Source organism: Colletotrichum orchidophilum, assembly GCF_001831195.1.
Source record: "Colletotrichum orchidophilum strain IMI 309357 chromosome Unknown Scaffold_89.1, whole genome shotgun sequence".
NCBI classification, from domain to species: domain Eukaryota; kingdom Fungi; phylum Ascomycota; class Sordariomycetes; order Glomerellales; family Glomerellaceae; genus Colletotrichum; species Colletotrichum orchidophilum.
The window spans coordinates 162,465-180,805 of NW_019173045.1; the positions used below are offsets into that span (position 1 = coordinate 162,465).

The window sequence follows — 18,341 nt, forward strand, 5'->3', positions numbered from 1 at the left end:
CACAGTTCATCCAGAGTACAGCGCACTTCATCTCAGGTTACTTTCAATTGAGACTGCGGCTCGGTGCTCAGCCATTACCAGAGTGCAGCTGGCTTTGGAGAAACACCAGACCGATTCTACCACACTCGAGAACAAGGCTGTTCGGCGATTACCCAGCATGTTCAAATTCCCAGGAGTTGCCTTCATTACTGGCGCTGGAGGGACTGGTGAGTTATGTCTCCCGAAAGTTCAAAGGCGTATCTTGAAGTTCTGACTTGACTAGGCATTGGCGCTGCAGTTGCAAAGGGGTTCGCACGGTCAGGATGCTCAAGAATTGCCATCACAGACCTCAATAAGCAATCACTGGCGGATACGAAAGATGCCATTTTGCAACTCAACTCCAAGGCACAGGTTTTAAGCCAAGAAGGCGACATTTCAGACGAAAGTTTTGTCAACTCATTCGTCGGCGACATTGCTAAAAGGTTTTCGCGCATTGACTACTCAGTAAGCTGCGCTGGTATACTTGGCAGCTCACTACGGTCACACGAAACGTCAACAGCCGCTTTTGATCTCATTACCAATGTGAACTACAAGGGGAGTTGGTTGACTTCTCGGGCAGTTTTGAGCCATATGCTTGACCAGCAGCCTCATGAAGAGCACCCAGAGCAACGAGGAGCAATCGTCAACATTGCGAGTCAGCTCGGTATTGTGGCACGGCCGGCGGCGGGTACGTTGAGATACCCCATCTGCCTCCTGCTGCAGTCTTTCTAACTTTATGCTCTCATATCAGCTCCGTACTGTGCATCGAAAGCCGCAATCATCAATATGACGCGGTCAGATGCCATCGATTATTCTCAGGACAAGATTAGGGTCAACTGCGTTTGCCCGGGCGTAATCGCCACGCCAATGACGACAGCGTCAGAAGAGTTGGTGCAACGGCTGAGACCCGCAATCGACATTGCGCCCATGAAGCGCATGGGGACACCCGAAGAAGTGGCCAACGCGGTGTTGTTTCTGTGCTCAAGCCAGGCTAGCTTCGTCCAGGGCCATGCTCTGGTAGTTGACGGAGGCTACACCATCAACTGAGAATTGAGAATGGCAACCTCCGTCCCATCAGACATGGGCTGTACTATCCCTACAGAGAGTGTCGCTCACGCCCGTCCTGCTTCGTGGTCAATGTTGGCCACGATCGCATTGATAAAACGCTGCGAGGACATTCCCCCACTTTGTGCTGTTGATACTACAACCTGGACATAGAGGACGCCACTTAGACGATGGAGTCGGCACCAATTGGGCTTGATGTCAAGGTAGTCTGCTTGTGATGGTAGAGATTTACTTGCACGCATGTTACCCAGCCATCCGACCATTTACGACAAGATGCTCAGATTGTAGATAGGTCTGGCCCCTTGAATCTCGTCTCACCACCTGTATCGTTCGATGGGAAATCCCCTGGTCGTCCATTTCCAGGCTGTCCTGCTTTGTGGGAGAGTCCGTCCACAAGTCTGTCACTCTCATTTCCCCTGGAGGCCGTGCGAACGATGGCGAAGATACAGGCCGGCCATGCACATCCAACTTGATGCCATGCTCGAGCTCAATTATCTTTCTTGCGGCTGCGGTAAGAACCTCTGCTTCCCAGAGATTTTCCCGCGGGAGACCCAATACTGGCATAAGCCGTAAGAATTCCAGTCGGGTTTCCAGTTCGCGGCAGGCCGATACGAGAAAGAAAAGCATGGCCCCAAACCCTGCTTCGAAGATGAAGTGCGGATAGTTCGAAGTGCTGAAACGCAAAGGCTCAGGGACTTCGGCTTCCAGCCAGAGGAGCCGCTTAAGGATCCTTCGGAAGTTGGTAATGTATCTATCATAACCAGCCTCGCTTGTATCGAATGCCATGTCTAGCCATATGCAACAGCACTCGTACCGAGTCAAAAGAAAGCAATGCAGCATCTTGAGTCGATCTGACTTGATGTTCTGGCTGTTTTGAGTCGTTTCCTCCTTAGGTTTGATGGCCGTGAAATTATTGTAAAGCTTGAGCCAGAGGCCCAGAAGACTGTTAATGGCGGCCTGCTCACTGTGCTCAGCAAGAAGACTGGGCGGTGTTGTTCCAGTTTCTTCGGACCTTGGCTGATGTAAAGCGGCTCGCTGCTCTCGTTGAGTATTGCGTTGTGAGCGCATGAATTCTGCTGTTCGATTGAAGAGGACGTCGAGCATCAGCTGCGCGTCGGAAAATGTGAGAAAGAATTGCGGCATAGGCCCCTCTAATGCCGTGATATCAGGGAAATCCGATTCTTCGTCACCGAAAAAGAGAGCAAACTCGCTGAGCCGCCGAAATATCGGTAAGAGGTGCTCCATTGTCCACGAAAACATGTAGTCGGGGCAGATGCTCTTCAATATCTCGACACCATGCCTGCTGTGCTGCAGCGCCGCTTTCCTGTTGGCGCGCATGATTTCAACACAGATGAAAAGAACGCAAACGAGTAAGATGATGGGCTGCTTTTCCTGAGAGTCCATGGCCCTCAACTCGTGGATAGCGGCATTGTAGTGGTGCAGGGCCAAATTTTGGTTGCTGTGCCGTACAGTGGCAGCAGCTTCAAAGATGCCCTGGGCCTCTTCATAGAGACTACTGATGGCAATGACGGCGTGTCTGACAGCCGGCTCGAAGTTACTGAACTGCATGACGACGTGTGTCCAAAAGTAGGGATCCACGGCTCCTGACATGACTGGTCCCGCTATCTCACAAAAGTACTGCAAAGCTCGACCCTCGCGGACCTTTGTGACTCCTGGGAAGACTTGATTTGGCTGGTGTAGGGATGCGGTTCCTGTTCCTTGACGAGCGGGTCTGTAGCCATCGCAGCGTCGGCCTGTACTGGCGCAGCGATTGCATAGTGGTTTAGACTCGTCACACTTGACTTTGCGGGCTCTAAAGACCGTTAGGAGGTGATCAGACGGACTTCTATGGACCCCTTTTGTGCGGCACAGCCTTGGTAAGATTGTGTCGACACGCCCATACTTACTTGCAGGTGATGCATCCGGTTCGGACTTTTGGGCTTCCTTTGCGAACCATGTCTTTGTCTCGGATGTGTGCGCAAGTTGACAGGCCTAGTCCCTCTATGTCGGCATGCGATAAGCTGCCAGGAACAGCTTTGGGAAGGGTATTGGGCGGTGCTTGTCCACTCGTCAGCTGGGACGATTTTGGCGACTGTTGGGCGGTGGAGATGGAACGAAGTGAATCAATTCGGGACGAGTCGAACGACGGTCGGGCAGAGAGCTACCCGTGCGACCAAACACATTCTGCTTCCCGGGGTTCTTGTGGGGAGGCAGGGATAGAAGCGAGCCGGCCAATGTGAGTCTTGTGTTTGGTTTGACCAGCCCGTGTATCTCCACCAGTAATGAGGCACAGCATGAGCCATCACGCCGCCATGACTGAGGACCTGTTTTGTGCGGGGAAATGGTGGCTAGCCGGGGGTGAGCTGAGAGCGGTGCGTCTGTCTTCAGAGCTTGGTGTATACTACATGTAGCCAAGTACGCGCAATCAGGTCAAGTAAGATGTGGTTCACTAAGGATGGTACTGATGGAATGGAAAGTAGGCCAAGAGTCAAATTGGGTGTGAAACTTCCATGCCGTGGTGTTCTATCCTCCTTTGATAATGCTATAAACATTATGACCCTTCAGCCGGAGGCTCCAAGCGCAAACAGTTTGATTCGAACAAGGCTGTTTCTTCTTCTATCCGTTCTCAAACGGATATCTTTACACGCTTCAGGTTTGGTGAAGTTGTGCCATTCACCTCGGGCATCGTTCTGCCATTGACTATGGCATTTGTGCCGGCCGTCAGAGTCTCAGGAACCGATTCAGATGCTTCAGTGTTGCTCATGTTGCTCTTCCAGTCGAAGTTGGCCTCCCATGCATGTGCGATGGTCAGAATCTTCTTCTCTTGCCATAGCCCTCCGACAATTTGCATGCCTACAGGAAGTAAGACCTGGGCGTTGTCTTTAGCGGCAAGAAACCCCACGGGTATTGACATGGCTGGATGCCCGGTAACGTTGAAAACGGCTGTATTTGTTGTCAATCCTATAGTGGGTTCAAATGAGCCTAACACAGACTCCCGAGACCCATGTCTTGGTGCCACGAAAGGTGTTGTTGGCATGATGATGGCATCGTAAGTTTCAAACTTGCTTTGAAAGGCGTCACTGATTTGCCGACCGATATTGACGGTTTTGCTGTAAAGACCCGGGAACCTGTCTGAAAGATACAAGCCGTTGATGAATGTATTCTTCGTCGAAGGGAAGAGCTTTTGGAAGCTCGAGTCGGCCCAAGGGAGCCGTGCCTTTTCGAACTCAGTCAGACCAAGACCCCTGTGTCCCGAAGCTCTCCCCAGGATGCCAGAGGAGCCCGCAATTCGTTGTTGGATCGTCCATATTGAAGGACCTTCCAGATGAAGAGGGATTGATACATCCTCTATAATTGCCCCCAAGGACTCCAATTTCCGAGCAGCCCCAAGGACGTGCTCCCTAACTCTAGGATCAACAATGTCCTGGTCAAAGCCTTCCTTCAGAAGACCAATCCTGATTCCGTCCAAACGGCCAGAGCTGGCTTCCAGAGAAACAGAAAAGTTGTAGGAGCCATGAGCCGCAGCGCCCAGAGATTTGTCGTCGATGCCGTCATAGCCGGAGATCACATCGAGGCATTGAGCCGCTTCTGTGACCGAACGACATATGGGTCCCGCATGGTCATCGATGGCGTCGCCGCTCGTGATACCCGTAAATGGTACCAGGCCATGGGTCGGCTTCACACCAACGCAGCCGCAAAATGAGGCGGGAACTCGAATGCTACCGCCTTGATCTGTGCCGAGCGCGATATCAATCTTTCCTGAACAGACAAGGGCGGCACCTCCAGAGGTGCTGCCACCAGTAGAGTAGCCTTGCTTGTAGGGGTTCTCAATGGTGCCTTGTGCACTGGTGAAGGATGCCGTCGAGTTGCAAAAATGCTCACAGGTAGCCGTGCCGAGAATATCGGCTCCAGCATCCAGCACTCGGGTCACCACTGTCGCATCTGTAGATGGGGTCCAAGGAGGGAAGGCGTCGGTGCCAAAGAATTGCGGAACACCTGCTACGGCGATGCAATCCTTCAAGCACACAGTCTTCCCTTTCAAGGAGACTGATGACGGGCTTGAAGCCAAGTCGTCGCCTCTGATCAAGAACCGATAGGCCCACGCATGCCCAAACTCTTGCTCTTCTGCCGTGGGAAGATGTACATTCTCTCGGGGGTATCGTTTCGTGTCGGGTGCCGGTTGGTAGTCTGGGAGGCTGTCGATACGAGTTGCGCAATCGTGCACCGCAGCCAGCAGTCTCTGATAATCGGCCGACTCTTCGGCTTTGATTGTCAGGCCGAGCGGCTCGAGCAGCCTTTCGACATCGCCTTGCTGCACGGGATTGCCCCTAAGGTATGACTGTCAGCAAACACGCCGTAGAAGTCGAGGTGATTACATGTATTTACGTGGAGATGTCTTTGAAGAAGACAGACATGGTCGGAGGTGGCAATTGGCGAAGATGTTCTGTGGGGATCACCGTTTTGTTACGACTGGGTGTTTGACGACCGGTTAGCCAACATGCTGTTCATAAAGGCTCGAGAGTGACATCCATGCCGAAGCCACGATAAATTGTCGGGGGCTCTTCCGCGGGCCATTGAGTCAATCTGTGGCCCAGGCGGATTTCCGATGACAAACAGAATGAAGTCGACATCAAGGAACGCGATGGCAATATCCGTCAGGTGTCCCCGCTGCTTTGCGCCTCCATGCTCCAGTAGTCGGCTCCTGGGGGAGTTGGAGAGGGGCAATGGGGTAATTTGAGGGGGGCCATGATGAGTTGGAGACTTTCATTAGCGACCCCAACTCCACCAACACTGAATGCGGATAATCAACGAGCATTGCCGCAACTCATTGTCATCGAAGTAGCCATGAGAGAGAAATTTGGAGAAGGTAGGAATATCTCACACATCCAGTCTCCATGACAATCTGTTGACTCAATTACCAGTTGTTAGAGTACATTGCGTCGTTGCGGCATTCCTGTTGCGCATGGGACACTGATATGGGAGTTCCTTGGCAACTAGTGATGTATCTGATAATTGAACCTATTGAAGATTTTAAAGACAAGACCTACACTTGCAAATAGACCATCATAATTGATGGGGAATCTTCAGTCTGCTATGCGCACCACTAGCCTGCCTTTGAACCCGCTGTCCTGATACGCTGCGACAATGCTTGGGATCTCGTCGAATGACATCAAAGTGATCTGGGATCTGATGTTGGCTCGCTCCACGGCCTCCATCATCCTTTCGGTAGATTCCGTACTGGCGACATAGCTTCCCCGAATCGTGAGTTCTCTGAAAACGATTACTCCAGAGTCGAACCTCCAACTCTCAGCAGGCAAGCCCAGGACTCCCATAACGCCTCCAATTCGTAAGAGTGTCAAAGCCCAATTGTTGGCCGACAGAGAGTCTGTGCAAACCACCACCGCGGCCACCCCCTCCCCATTGGTGAAGTCCATGATTTGAGTGGTCGCGCTCTCTGAGCCAGAATCTACTACCAGTTCAGGTCTCAGACTCTCGTTAGACATCTCGGTAGCGAGCTGCCTTCCTGCTGGTCGACTGTCAACCGCTATAGTCCGGTAGCCCATTGCACTGGCAAATTGTAAGCCGAGATGGCCGAGGCCTCCGATGCCGACAATGGCTACAGTCTCTCCTGAACTCAGCCCCGATGTTGCCTTTTCTAACGAGCCCCAGACTGTCGCGCCAGCACACATCAATGGCGCTGCTTGTTCGAATGGCAGAGATGGTGGCAGATTGACGGTGGTCTCGGGGTCTATGGCGAGATATTCCGCAAACGCCCCGTCATGATGGAAGCCGGCAGTCTGTCGCTTTTCGCAGAACCTGGGGTCTAGTCGATGGGTTTTACGCTTTGTCAGACCGCAGCCACTGCATTTGCCGCATGAGTTCTTGTAGTTGAGAGCACCAACTCGATCGCCGATCTTCCAGCTCTGACTGCAATCTTTACCAACTTGAACGATGATGCCGGCAGGTTCATGAGACGGAATCATGCCCAAGGGCGAATTGAACTGTCCCTGTAGAACTTGTAAATCTGAGTGGCAGAATCCAGCTGCATAAACTCTGATAAGTAGTTCGCTGTCGCCAATGGACGGCATTTGCCTCTCGACAAGCTCATATGGTTTATTGTACTGAGACTTAGATTAGCATTCTTCACACCGTTTGTCAGAGCACAAGATATGATGATGGTGACAAACTTCTGATATCTGTGCTGCTCGCATTTGCAGAGGAATCTTTGGGGCTGCCATGATATCTATTATCCAAGGGCGTCCAAATTTGTCAAGAGCCGATGATACACGTTAAGGGCATTCGCTTTCGGGAGTCTACTCTGTGCAAAGCGGGACGTCGCGTCTTGAAAATGAAGAACAAAACAAGAATTTGTGTAAGACTTTGTCCTGTTTCTAATCTAGCCTTGCCTATACTACGGGTGTATGTTGATGTGGGTGAAGGATTCAAGTTGAGAGATTATCGGTGAAAGTTGGACATTATCGTCCGACCCAAAGACGGGCTTAATCTTTCCGTTGGAGCAACTCGTGCGCCTCTCACCTTACCTCCAATTCTGTAAACCGCCCAACAAACCGTCTCCAACGTGAATGCGGGCCCAGAAACGCGCGATCAGATAGACCCCGCCTGGATAATACCCCTCCTTTTGATTTTCTGAAAATCATAGCAGCTTAACAGCCTTGACGGATTGCGAGGGATCAGGGAAATAATTTGAATGAAGTAGCCTAATCCACGAGGGTCCAGTCCATTCATAGGTCGATATCGGCGCGAATAGCTATAGTACCGAGAATAGTACCCCTGCTTCCAAGCTCACCGATCGTTGCAGAATTGTTAGCATGATGAATCCTGATAAGAAGATAGTTACCCCTCAGTTGCCGGCTGAGCCACTGCTGGGGTTGACTGCTTAAGAAGAATTGGGTTAACGCGAAGCAGCATAAACCTTCTTTTCTTTTGCATTTTCCTGAACCCCGCACGAATCGTCACTGCATCACAGTCTTAATTCACCTCTTAAAACAAGCATTCCTTCAAGCAACTGTGTATGAAATCAGTCGACTATCACAATGGGTAAGAAGCGTGTTCTCGTCAGTTATGGTGTCGACGTCGACGCGGTCGCCGGTTGGCTAGGATCTTACGGAGGAGAAGACTCCTCCAACGACATTAGCAGAGGTATGCGCTGCGTGAAAGTTGCGTGTCTTGGTCTTTCCGAGCTCACGAGTTCAATTTACAGGTTACTTCGCTGGAACTATTGGCGTTCAACGAGTGCTCAAGTTCCTCGCCAAGTATGACATCAAGGCCACATGGTTCATCCCCGGACACAGTCTCGAGACCTTTCCCGAAGACATGGCCGCTGTGAGAGACGCTGGTCACGAGATTGGACTCCATGGCTATTCCCACGAGAACCCGACAGACATGACCATCGATCAGCAAAGAGAAATTCTTGATAAGACATACCGAATGCTTACAGACTTCGCGGGTAAGCCCCCAAGAGGTAGTGTTGCGCCATGGTGGGAAACGAGCAAAGAGGGGGCCCAGCTTTTGCTCGATTATGGTATCGAATACGACCACAGCATGAGCCACCACGACTGCCAGCCGTACTACCTGCGAACTGGCGATGAATGGACCAAGATTGACTACAAGAAAAAGCCTAGCGAGTGGATGAAGCCACTTGTGAGGGGACAGGAAACAGGGCTCGTGGAGATCCCAGCCAACTGGTATCTCGACGATTTGCCGCCAATGATGTTCATCAAAGATGCGCCCAATAGCCATGGATTCGTCAATGCTAGGGACGTGGAGGACATTTGGCGAGATCACTTTGACTACTTCTACCGCGAGTACGACGAGTTCATTTTTCCGCTGACAATCCATCCGGATGTGTCTGGTCGTCCTCACGCATTACTGATGCACGAAAGGCTCATTGAACACATGAAGAAGCATGAAGGAGTGGAATTCGTTACTATGGAGCAAATTTGCGACGAGTTCAAGGCAAAAACAGCGCCCGCACAAGGAGCCGTGATGCCTGCAGAGCCGGGCACCATGCTTAAGAAGCCATAGTTTTACAGTCTACGTTGGCAATGGACCATTTAATCCTGATTTACAACTCGAGAAATTTTTGTGCACGCAATCTTCGCCTTTGAACTCCTACCGCTACTTGATTATTAACTTACACATTGAAAATTATCTTGGATATAATTAGCGTCAAACGCTGCCCGCAATTAGCGGCATCGTTTTTGCGACACTGATCCATTTACTGCTCAAGAACAAGAGAATGTAGATAATCACTTAATCGTATCATCGATAGGTCCATCTCTATGCAAGCGCCAGTCACAATATCTAGACGTGGTATCAAAGTTCCTGCGAGTATCGCTACAGAATTGGCGCTGTCTATTACTGCAAGACCCTCGGAGCAAGTATTACTTGACGGAATTCGGGAAGCTTCGTTGACAATTATGACTCCAACGCTCATACATTTACCCCGCGCTTATCATCCATGACATTCTCGTCATGTCAGTCAACGTGGACTTTTGGCTTTGGGGTAAATGTCTGGATCCAAGCCAAGAGATATCTATGCTCCAACTTCGGCATATGGTCTTGAAAACTGCCCCAAAGCGTCGCTAAGACCCCAACCTTATCGCATCAACCTTGTGATGACCCACTGACACTCCACAAACGCACATTCAACCCCTGAACGCGCTTTTGACTTTAGGTGCTGCTATGGGTGCTATGGGTCGGCAACCCACGATCTTGGAGCGGCATCCGAAGCTCATCGCGGGGTTGGGCAGTCTTCCATGTCGACAGCTATCTTGCGTCGGAACATCTTTGCCGCTAGGAGATAAGCCACACCAGGCTCTCTTCTTCATCTCTCTCGTCACAGTTGATATCGCCAGATGCTCCAACTTTGTCCAACTGGAACGATCTTATATTGAGGTGATGTCCTCGGCTCATCAACCATTTCGTGCTGTCAGCAAAAGTCAACCGCTCTAGTCGGCAACAGACTCAGCACATTCAATTAAAACCACCGCCGACATGTCTCAGACCAACTCAGAAAAAAGCGATGCCATTACAGCGGCGCCCGTTAGGAGTAGCGGTAGCATTGACGCAGGAAAGCTCGAGAATGCCGAAGATGCTTTTGAGGTTTTCAAACGGGGTGAAGGAACGGTCGATTTCCGTACAGTCGGCTGGATCCATGCCTCGGTCATTTTCTTGAAAGGTACGAAAGCTCGGTTTCTTCTGCATGCAGAGGCGAAGCTAATATATATTAAAGTCATTTTCGCCACTGGTGTTCTCACGATTCCTTCGGCGATGTACGTGTTGGGTGCGCTGCCAGGTGCCATCAATGTCCTGGGCTGGCAGTTTCTCAACACCTATTGCGCTATTATCCAGGGAAATTTCCGCAATGCCCATGCTGGATGCCATTCCATCGCGGACATGGCGAATGTAGTTGGCGGCGTCTGGCTGAAGGAAGTCGTTGGAGTCTTGTTCCTCGTCACCTACGCAATCGTTGGCGCGTCAGGCATTTTTGGCACATCAGTTGCCTTCAACGCGCTTTCCAACCACGCCATCTGCACCAACTATTTCATGTTGGTAGCCACCGCTGCTGTCTTCATTCTCGCAAGTGTTCGTAAGTTCGAGAAAATTGCATGGTTGACATGGGTTGGATTCTTGTCGGTATACACAGCCGTGTTTATTGTGGTGTAAGTCTCCCCTTCAGAACATCCCCGATAATACCGCACACTCCTGCACGAACCCCATCTCTGTATACCTGAATAGAGGCTTCTCTTCTGGTATAATATCTATCCGTCGGGTGCCCCGTACATTCGAATATGCCACTGATCGTTGTCTTAGCGTTGCCGTCACGCAAGTAGACAGACCCGCCGCCGCCCCGAAGACCGGCGACTTCGAACTCGGCTACCATGTCATCGGAAATCCTACATTTGTAACCGCAATCACGAGTGTTGCAACTATATTCTGCTCTGGTGCAGGAACTTCGGCGTTTCTCCCAGTCATCTCAGAAATGAAAAAGCCCAAGGATTACAACAAAGCCGTGTACCTTTGCATGGGTGTCGTCACGGCATCCTACTTGACTTTCTCGCTTGTCGTCTACCGCTGGTGCGGCCAGTGGGTCGCATCTCCCTCTCTGGGTAGTGCCGGAGAGGTCGTCAAGAAAGTCTCGTACGGTATTGGCTTGACCGGCTTGATGGTCAGCGCTTGCCTCTACATCCACGTTGCCGCCAAGTATTTGTTTGTCAGAATTCTGCGCGACTCTGTCCATTTGCAGAAGAACTCACTCGTTCACTGGTCTATCTGGATCGCCTGCACACTCGGCATGTCCGTCATATCGTTCCTCCTGGCGTCTGGCATCCCCATCTTCAACTACCTGCTAGCACTTGCCGGCAGTTTGACCTTCGCCCCCCTGGCACTTGGTCTTCCTGGTTACTTGTGGATATTTGACCACCCGCACTACAGACAGGGTAACTGGTGGCAGGCCATGGTCTATTGGCTGAACTGGCTCATGATTCTCCCGGCCGTTTTCCTGACCATCGGCGGTACATATGGTGTCGTTCAAAACATCATTGATGCTTATGCCGATGGCTTGATTGGAGGTGCCTTTTCGTGTGCAGACAACAGTGGCTCATCATGAGACGTTGATTGAATGAAGGGTAGCTGTGGACGATTGATAGAGATGGAAAGAGTCGTTTCAGTTTCGAGGGAGTTCTTGTTGCTTATTCGGCGGGTAGAGAATTAAAGAATACTGCTATCTGATGTAATACTGATTCAAATATCAAGAGTTTTGAGTGTAATACCTCCATACTAGTTCCCTCACAATGAGTCGAGTGTTCAGTGATATGCCAAGTGAGTAAAGGAGCTGCTGGGAAACACCTACTGGAGCTTTCCCTTTAACCAAAAGTTGCCAACTGGAGGGCAAAACAATAGAAACGCAAGCAAGCCTCATGCAGCATTTGATAATCTCTGGGTCATCAGGAATCTTGAAGTTGCCCATCTGCGAGCATTCGAATCAACATTGACTATGAATGCCCTTCGGTGATTTATTGATATCGTTATCTGAGAGGTCGGCTGCCAATCTCAAACTCCATGTTGCCTAGGTAATGTCTATAGGCTTTCATTTAAGCACGTAGCCAAGGTATGCAGGCAAATGAGGGAACAAGGCACAAATGTGGCTATGCTGTAGAGTGACATATAAATCAGTGGACGTTCTGTTGGACTTCTCCCATAAGTGAAAATATGAACTGTGAGATAGGACCAACGGTCAGTGATATCTTATCTCCTATTCACCCCTCATAGGATCAAGATCTGCCAAGACACCGGAAAGAGTAAGAGTGACTGGATTCACGAGTCTATTTACCACATCTAAGTATGCATCAATTTATCACCAGCAACACAGAAAACAACTGAAGTCACCCTACCAGCATCCGAGGCCTATCGGTTCTCCTCAAGCCATTCCTTGAATTGGCCGAGCGTCTCGCACTCGATGAACAGAGAGCTCTTGATCTCGACCTGCAACTGTGCTTTGAACTTCTCCACCAGCACTAGCGACATAAGCGAGTCGACGCCAATCTGTACGAAGGTCGTGTTGTCCGTCAACTCCAAGGCGTCGATGCCCGTTTCGCTGGACAAGAGGGCCACTGCACCGGCGACGAGGGGGTTAGCCTCGCGCCCATCACCACTGGGCACTTTGCTCGCTGTGACCTTCTCTGATGTCGTTGCAGACGCCACAACCGGAGCCGGCAGGGTTTCTTGCGCTGTCTTCACCACCGGAGCTGGAGTCGGGGCGGATTTATCCACTGGCGCATTTCTATGCGCGCCTACACTCGGAGCCTTCACATTGACGGGAGCGTGGTCAGTATTGGTGCTCTGGGTGGTGTTGCTGCCGCCTTGGGTTGCCGAGGCCGGAGAAAAGAAGCGATCCATGAGGATCCGATTGATCTGCCTAAACTTCATCTGGCCCATCATGCCTACCACGGCGTCGTCTTCAAGAATGTAGACGTCACCAGCCCACACCTTGGGGTCGTCCTCGGTAGGCACCATCCGGACGTAGCTGCGATACTTGCCGCCGGCCCTGGGAGCCCTCCGGAGGCGGAAGCTCTCCCAGCCCGGCGTGACGTAGAAGTACCCCGCAGTATCGGAAGCGTCGGACCCATTCATCACGAAGCCGCCGAGATGGCACAAGCTATCTGTCCAGTGCGGCGGCGTGTGCCAGACGCCGCGCTCTCCGGGGTCCAGGACCACGTCGGCAACAGCCTCGTAGCCTTGCAGTACGACAGACTGCATGCCGCGGTAGTGCTCGGCGTAGTCGACCACGTTCTTGAAGAGCTTGTACGCCATGCTCCTGCTGACGCGGCTCGCCGTGCCGTCCTCACCCGCGAGACGGTGGAGCGACTCGATGCGCTGGACGACGAGGTGCTCGACGCGCTTCCACTCTCGGTCCCAGACAACGGGGTTTTGGAACTGAATCTCGCAGCTGCCGTAAGGATCGGCCGCCCGAGTCCCGTTGTGCGACACGTTGTACAGGAAGAGATGTATGTGGCGCGTCGGGATGTCAAGCGTGGCCTCGAGCTGGATAAGCTGCGGGCCGTCCTGGGGCGAGCCGGCCACCTGCGCGTGAAGGATCTCCATGTTGAGCAGGTTCATGTGAAAGTCCTTTTCCTGAGGAAACGCGAGCTCGTGGAGATACTTGCCGACGGTGAAAGCCATGTCTGCCCAGATGGAGGAGGAGGCAACACCATGGTTGTTCATGCGGTGGCCCTCGACAGCCTCGACGAAGGCCGGGTCGAGCAGGTTGGAGAGCGTCACCAGATTTGCCGTCTCGTGATCCATGAACTCGGACACAATTCCGTGGACGGTGGACGTTTTCAGCCTGGACCCGTGGATGCTCACGCCGGGCAACAAGCTGCGCTGCTGGTTCTCCAAATTCTCCTTGATATGCGCCTTGTCGAGGGTCCAGGTACCCAGGTACGGGATCCAGTAGTTCTTGTTGTTCCAGCGGTACGCCGGTAAATGCAACACCCGGTGCGCCCGCTCGTGCTGCTGGAAGCACTCGTTCCAGCAGATCGGCACGCCCGCGAGATGCAGGGCAGTCAGGGAGGACGCAGTAACGGCTAAGTCGTCCTCGCCGCGCCGTAAAGAGGCCACGACGGCGGTAGTCGGGCCCATGATCCTGCGGACCATGGTGCCGGCAACCACATGGGGCCCAATATCGATCCACACCGTGTCTGCGTCCACCAGGCCGAGCTCCTGCGCCGCATCCAAGGCGCCGACGACGTCAACAGGCTCTCGCGTTGCCCGGCCCAGATACTTGTGGTTGAGCGTCTTGCTGTCGAAGATGCACTCGGCCAGCAGCGGCGAGATGACGGGGATCCGGGGTGCCTTGTACACGGCATGCTCAGCGAGTTCGAGAAAAGGGGCCACGACGGGGTCCATCTGCTCCGAGTGGAACGCGTACGGGACCTTGAGCATGGTCGACTTGACACCGGCGGCGGTCAGCACGCCGGATAGAAGGTCTAGCCGCTCCCTGCTCGCGCTGATGACAAGATCAGACTCGCCATTGAAGCAGGCCACCTCGTATTCAGCCTCGCGCCCCGCGAGATGCTCCCTCAGATGCTCGGGGGTGCATCGGACGGCCATCATGCCGTGCGTGTCCACTTTGCAGTGAATGCCCATCAGCTTGGCGCGCCCAGCGGCCAGATGGAGTGCGTCCAGATCAGAGAGCACACCGGCGGCTGCCAGGGCGGCGAACTCGCCGAGGCTGTGGCCCATGACCATGGACGGCCTGACGCCGAGAGCAGCCCAGTAGTGCGTCAAGGCCAGCTCGATGAGGACGATGGCCACCTGGGACGCGACTGGGGAGACCTCTTCACGGGAGACAGTGCCCTCGATGATGGGGACCACCGACCCGACGTCATCGAGGTGCAGCGACTGTGCCAGGAGGTCAAGGCGGTCTACGGCCTCGCGGAAGACTGCGCAGTGGGCATACAGCCGCGCGCCCATGCCCTCGTAGAAGGCGCCCTGCCCAGTGAAGGCAAAGGCGACGGTCGAGCTCTTCAGCGGCACCGAGGTGATCTGTTGCGGCTGCTCTCTCATCCTATCCAACTCAGTGGAGAGGAAGCGTCTCGCCCCGGCAATATCCTTGACCGAGTCCCCAATGCGAAACGGGTGATGGATGCGCCGCGCGGTCAGGGTGTATGAGAGATGGCCGAGTTCAGTATCGCTGCCGTCGCCGTCGAGGTACGCCAGCAGTGCCTCGGCATTCATCTTGAGAGAGGACTTGCTCCGGGCCGAGAGGACGAGAGGGAAGACAGAGCGGGGGTCTTTCCCAACGACGGAGCGGTCCGGCGGGTCAGCCAGGAGGACGGTGGTGTTACCGCCGTGCGCGCCGAAGCTGTTAACGACGGCGAGGCGGCCTGGAGCCCGGTCGGTGCGCGGCCACTCGGAGTATTCCCAGTTGAGCCCGACGTTGCGCTCCTCCAGGTCCGGCGGCAGGGTGGGGTTGAGTTTAGGGACGCCGATCTGCGGCGGGACAGCGCCCTTCTGGTACATGAGCAAGACCTTGATGAAGGAGGCGATGCCTGCGGCGGCCTCGCCGTGGCCAATGTTGCTCTTTACGGCGCCGAGGCGCAGGCGGTTTTTCTTCTTGCGCCGTGGACCGGGACCCGCCGGGGCGAAGACGTCCGATACGGAGCGGGCCTCCTCGCGGTCCCCGGCCTGGGTGCCGGTGCCGTGCAGCTCGACGTAGCTGACATCCAGCGGGGAGATGCCGGCCTTGGCCATAACTTTTCTGTAGTTGTCGGCCTGCGTGGGCGCGTGAGGGTGCGTGATGGAGACGGCCTCAGCTGAATGGTTTGTATTGGCGGCCAGGATGGTGGCGAGGATTGTATCGTTGTCGGCGAGTGCGTCGTCCAGCCGCTTGATGACGACGCTGCCCACGCCATCGGCTCTACAATAGCCGTCTGCCGCTTCATCCCAGACCTTGCACTGGCCTGTGAGCGAGAGGAAGTGGCCCTTACCGAGCTGGCAGAAGTTGTCCGGGTCAGTGATAACGTTCAGCCCGCCCGCCAGCGCTGTGTCAACCTCGCCGGCCCAGAGGGCGGAGCAGGCTGCGTTGACGGCGGCGAGGCCGCTTGAGCCTGGAGATTGTCAGCCAGATCACGAGGATGAGGATGACCACGGGGAGACAAACACGCCGTGTCCATGTTAAAGCTGGGACCGCTGAACTTGAAAAAGTAGTTGATCCGCCCGTTGGCGAAACCGCGCTCGCCGCTGGGAACGGCGTACGTGCCAATGTTCTGGCTGGCGTTGAGCTCGCGCCAGTCGTCACTCGCCTGGCCGTAGTACGTTCCTATACGAGGTCCCGCCGTGGATCTGGTTCTGTTGGGCGCGTACCCAGACATCTCGAGGGCTTCGTATGCGGTCACGAGCGCGAGCCGGTGCATCGGGTCCATCTGCTCTGCCTGATGTACCAAGTTAGCCTGGGGAGCATATTAAACCCGCAGGAGGAAAAGATTTCTATAGACGTATAGGAACAGGGGGAAAAGGGGGCGATGGGAGGAAATAGGATGGCAACCATACCTCCTTGGGTGATATGTTGAAGAAACCGGCATCGAAGTGGCCTGGATTCTCCATGTAGTTCATGAAAGGCGTCTGCGTGGCATTCTCCGTCCGCCCCGTCGGATCAAAGTGCGTGCTCAGATCGAACCGGTCCGGCGGCACCGTTGTATGAACGTCCCGCTTGTCCATCATAAGCTTCCAGAATAGTTCCGTGTCGTCGGCGCCCCCTGGAAGCCGGCAGGACATGCCCACGACCGCCAGCTTGGAGCGTTTCGGCGAGCGCGGGATCTGGGCTGCCTCACACTCGTTGCTCTTGGACCACTCGACCAGGTCGTGTTGCGTCAGGACGATCCGGCCCTCGCACCGGCCCTCGACGCTCCTGATGATGGCCTTGAGCACCATGGAGCTCCGGAAGGTCCACAGCGTCAGGTGTTGCTGTGCTTCACCCAGCGACGCCGGCGGCTCGAGCGTGGCGGCGATGCCCTCAGCAACGTTGTCAATATGCATCTTGTGCATCAAGATCTCAACGACAAGCTGGCCGAGCAGGTCATCTAAATCCTCCGCCTCGTACGGCCGTCCCGTATCGGAAGAGAGGAGCGGAATGCGTATCGACAGCTTCCCCGTCTCATCGGGCTCTCCCGAAATGATGGCCTGGACGTCGCCGGTATGGTAAATATGAGGGGCGTGGCACAGCCCGTGATGGACCGGGAGCGGGAAGAAGTTGGAGTACCGCAGCGCGCCGGAGCTCTTTAGGCAGTTCCGCAGACGGTTCGGCGGCCCGCTGATGGTAACGGATGTTTGGTCGGCGGCGCTGATGAAGATGCGGGCGAGCACCGGGGCGGCCGTCTTGGCGTTGTAGCCGTCCAGCTCGGCCTGGACGTCCTCGGCGCTCAGGCCGGGAACAACAAATGCCCACGGATCGCCGGCGTCTGTCTGCGGGGGCTCGAGCTGCTCCGAGGTGTCGTACACGTGGATGCCGAGCCGGAAGGCCACGCGTACGGCTTGGGCACCCGTAGAGCCGAGTTTGGCGAGGTCCGGAGCCGCGGAGACGGCGGCGGCTGAGAGGAGGCCGACGCCCAAGCCGGCTAGTGTCGGTGCCGAGCGTGGGCCGAACTCGTACGGCGTTGATTTGATTTCGTGGTGGCTGTCAGAGACGTGTTAGAATCAGACTATACTATCGTTATTGCAAAGATTTGCTGGGGATTGGAGGATCACTCACCCGATGAGCATGCCAATCTGGAATATGATGAGGAACACGCCTTCGACGGCGCCTCCGAGCGGGCCTTTGCGGAACTTTTCGTCGTCGATCAGGTCGAGGACGTTGTCGAAGCAGGGAACTTCGTCCTGCCACCGCTTGGGCAACTTCGAGATCTCGTCCTTGAGAACATGGTTGCACAGTTTGATGAAATGCGCCAGCTGGGCGCACTTGAGGTGCGCGCTAGACCGTGAGAGCGCGCGGAAGAGGTTCCCTGCGTGGTCACTTGGGAAATCGTTGCCGAAAAACAGCAGGCCGGCTGACCCGGCATCGGGAGTGTGATCCCACGAGCTGGAGGAGGGTGTCGTGGACATTTTGGTGTAGCACTTGCCTGGTCACAACGAAGCCTGACAATGAATCATTGTTGAGCTGAGCCGGATGCTGATCGACTCTATGAATAGTCAATGAGAGAGGGTTGGCAGGATGTATACTCAGGTGACAGATCCAC

General features: G+C 54.2%; 7 protein-coding genes across 7 annotated transcripts; 3 read left to right on the forward strand and 4 right to left on the reverse strand.

Annotated features, from left to right (window-relative positions):
* Nucleotides 1-157: 157 nt before the first annotated feature.
* Nucleotides 158-1,065, forward strand: CORC01_09694 (short-chain dehydrogenase; the record flags this gene model as incomplete). The annotated part of the gene is made up of 3 exons (XM_022621323.1): nt 158-206; nt 263-706; nt 770-1,065. The coding sequence occupies 3 exons, from the start codon at nt 158-160 to the stop codon at nt 1,063-1,065; spliced, it is 789 nt and encodes a 262-aa protein (XP_022472199.1).
* A 261-nt stretch (nt 1,066-1,326) lies between these two features.
* Nucleotides 1,327-2,694, reverse strand: CORC01_09695 (uncharacterized protein; the record flags this gene model as incomplete). Its single annotated transcript, XM_022621324.1, has 1 exon — nt 1,327-2,694. The coding sequence occupies one exon, from the start codon at nt 2,692-2,694 to the stop codon at nt 1,327-1,329; it is 1,368 nt and encodes a 455-aa protein (XP_022472200.1).
* A 1,015-nt stretch (nt 2,695-3,709) lies between these two features.
* Nucleotides 3,710-5,498, reverse strand: CORC01_09696 (amidase; the record flags this gene model as incomplete). The annotated part of the gene is made up of 2 exons (XM_022621325.1): nt 3,710-5,411; nt 5,470-5,498. 2 exons carry the CDS (start codon nt 5,496-5,498, stop codon nt 3,710-3,712), a joined length of 1,731 nt encoding a protein of 576 aa, XP_022472201.1.
* Nucleotides 5,499-6,167: 669 nt separating this feature from the next.
* Nucleotides 6,168-7,322, reverse strand: CORC01_09697 (alcohol dehydrogenase GroES-like domain-containing protein; the record flags this gene model as incomplete). Its single annotated transcript, XM_022621326.1, has 2 exons — nt 6,168-7,205; nt 7,272-7,322. 2 exons carry the CDS (start codon nt 7,320-7,322, stop codon nt 6,168-6,170), a joined length of 1,089 nt encoding a protein of 362 aa, XP_022472202.1.
* An 816-nt stretch (nt 7,323-8,138) lies between these two features.
* Nucleotides 8,139-9,129, forward strand: CORC01_09698 (polysaccharide deacetylase; the record flags this gene model as incomplete). Its single annotated transcript, XM_022621327.1, has 2 exons — nt 8,139-8,244; nt 8,306-9,129. The coding sequence occupies 2 exons, from the start codon at nt 8,139-8,141 to the stop codon at nt 9,127-9,129; spliced, it is 930 nt and encodes a 309-aa protein (XP_022472203.1).
* Nucleotides 9,130-10,101: 972 nt separating this feature from the next.
* Nucleotides 10,102-11,716, forward strand: CORC01_09699 (transmembrane amino acid transporter; the record flags this gene model as incomplete). The annotated part of the gene is made up of 3 exons (XM_022621328.1): nt 10,102-10,285; nt 10,340-10,769; nt 10,921-11,716. 3 exons carry the CDS (start codon nt 10,102-10,104, stop codon nt 11,714-11,716), a joined length of 1,410 nt encoding a protein of 469 aa, XP_022472204.1.
* A 797-nt stretch (nt 11,717-12,513) lies between these two features.
* On the reverse strand, nt 12,514-18,207 carry CORC01_09700 (beta-ketoacyl synthase domain-containing protein; the record flags this gene model as incomplete). The annotated part of the gene is made up of 4 exons (XM_022621329.1): nt 12,514-16,217; nt 16,271-16,541; nt 16,660-17,782; nt 17,858-18,207. 4 exons carry the CDS (start codon nt 18,205-18,207, stop codon nt 12,514-12,516), a joined length of 5,448 nt encoding a protein of 1,815 aa, XP_022472205.1.
* Between the last annotated feature and the right edge of the window lie 134 nt (nt 18,208-18,341).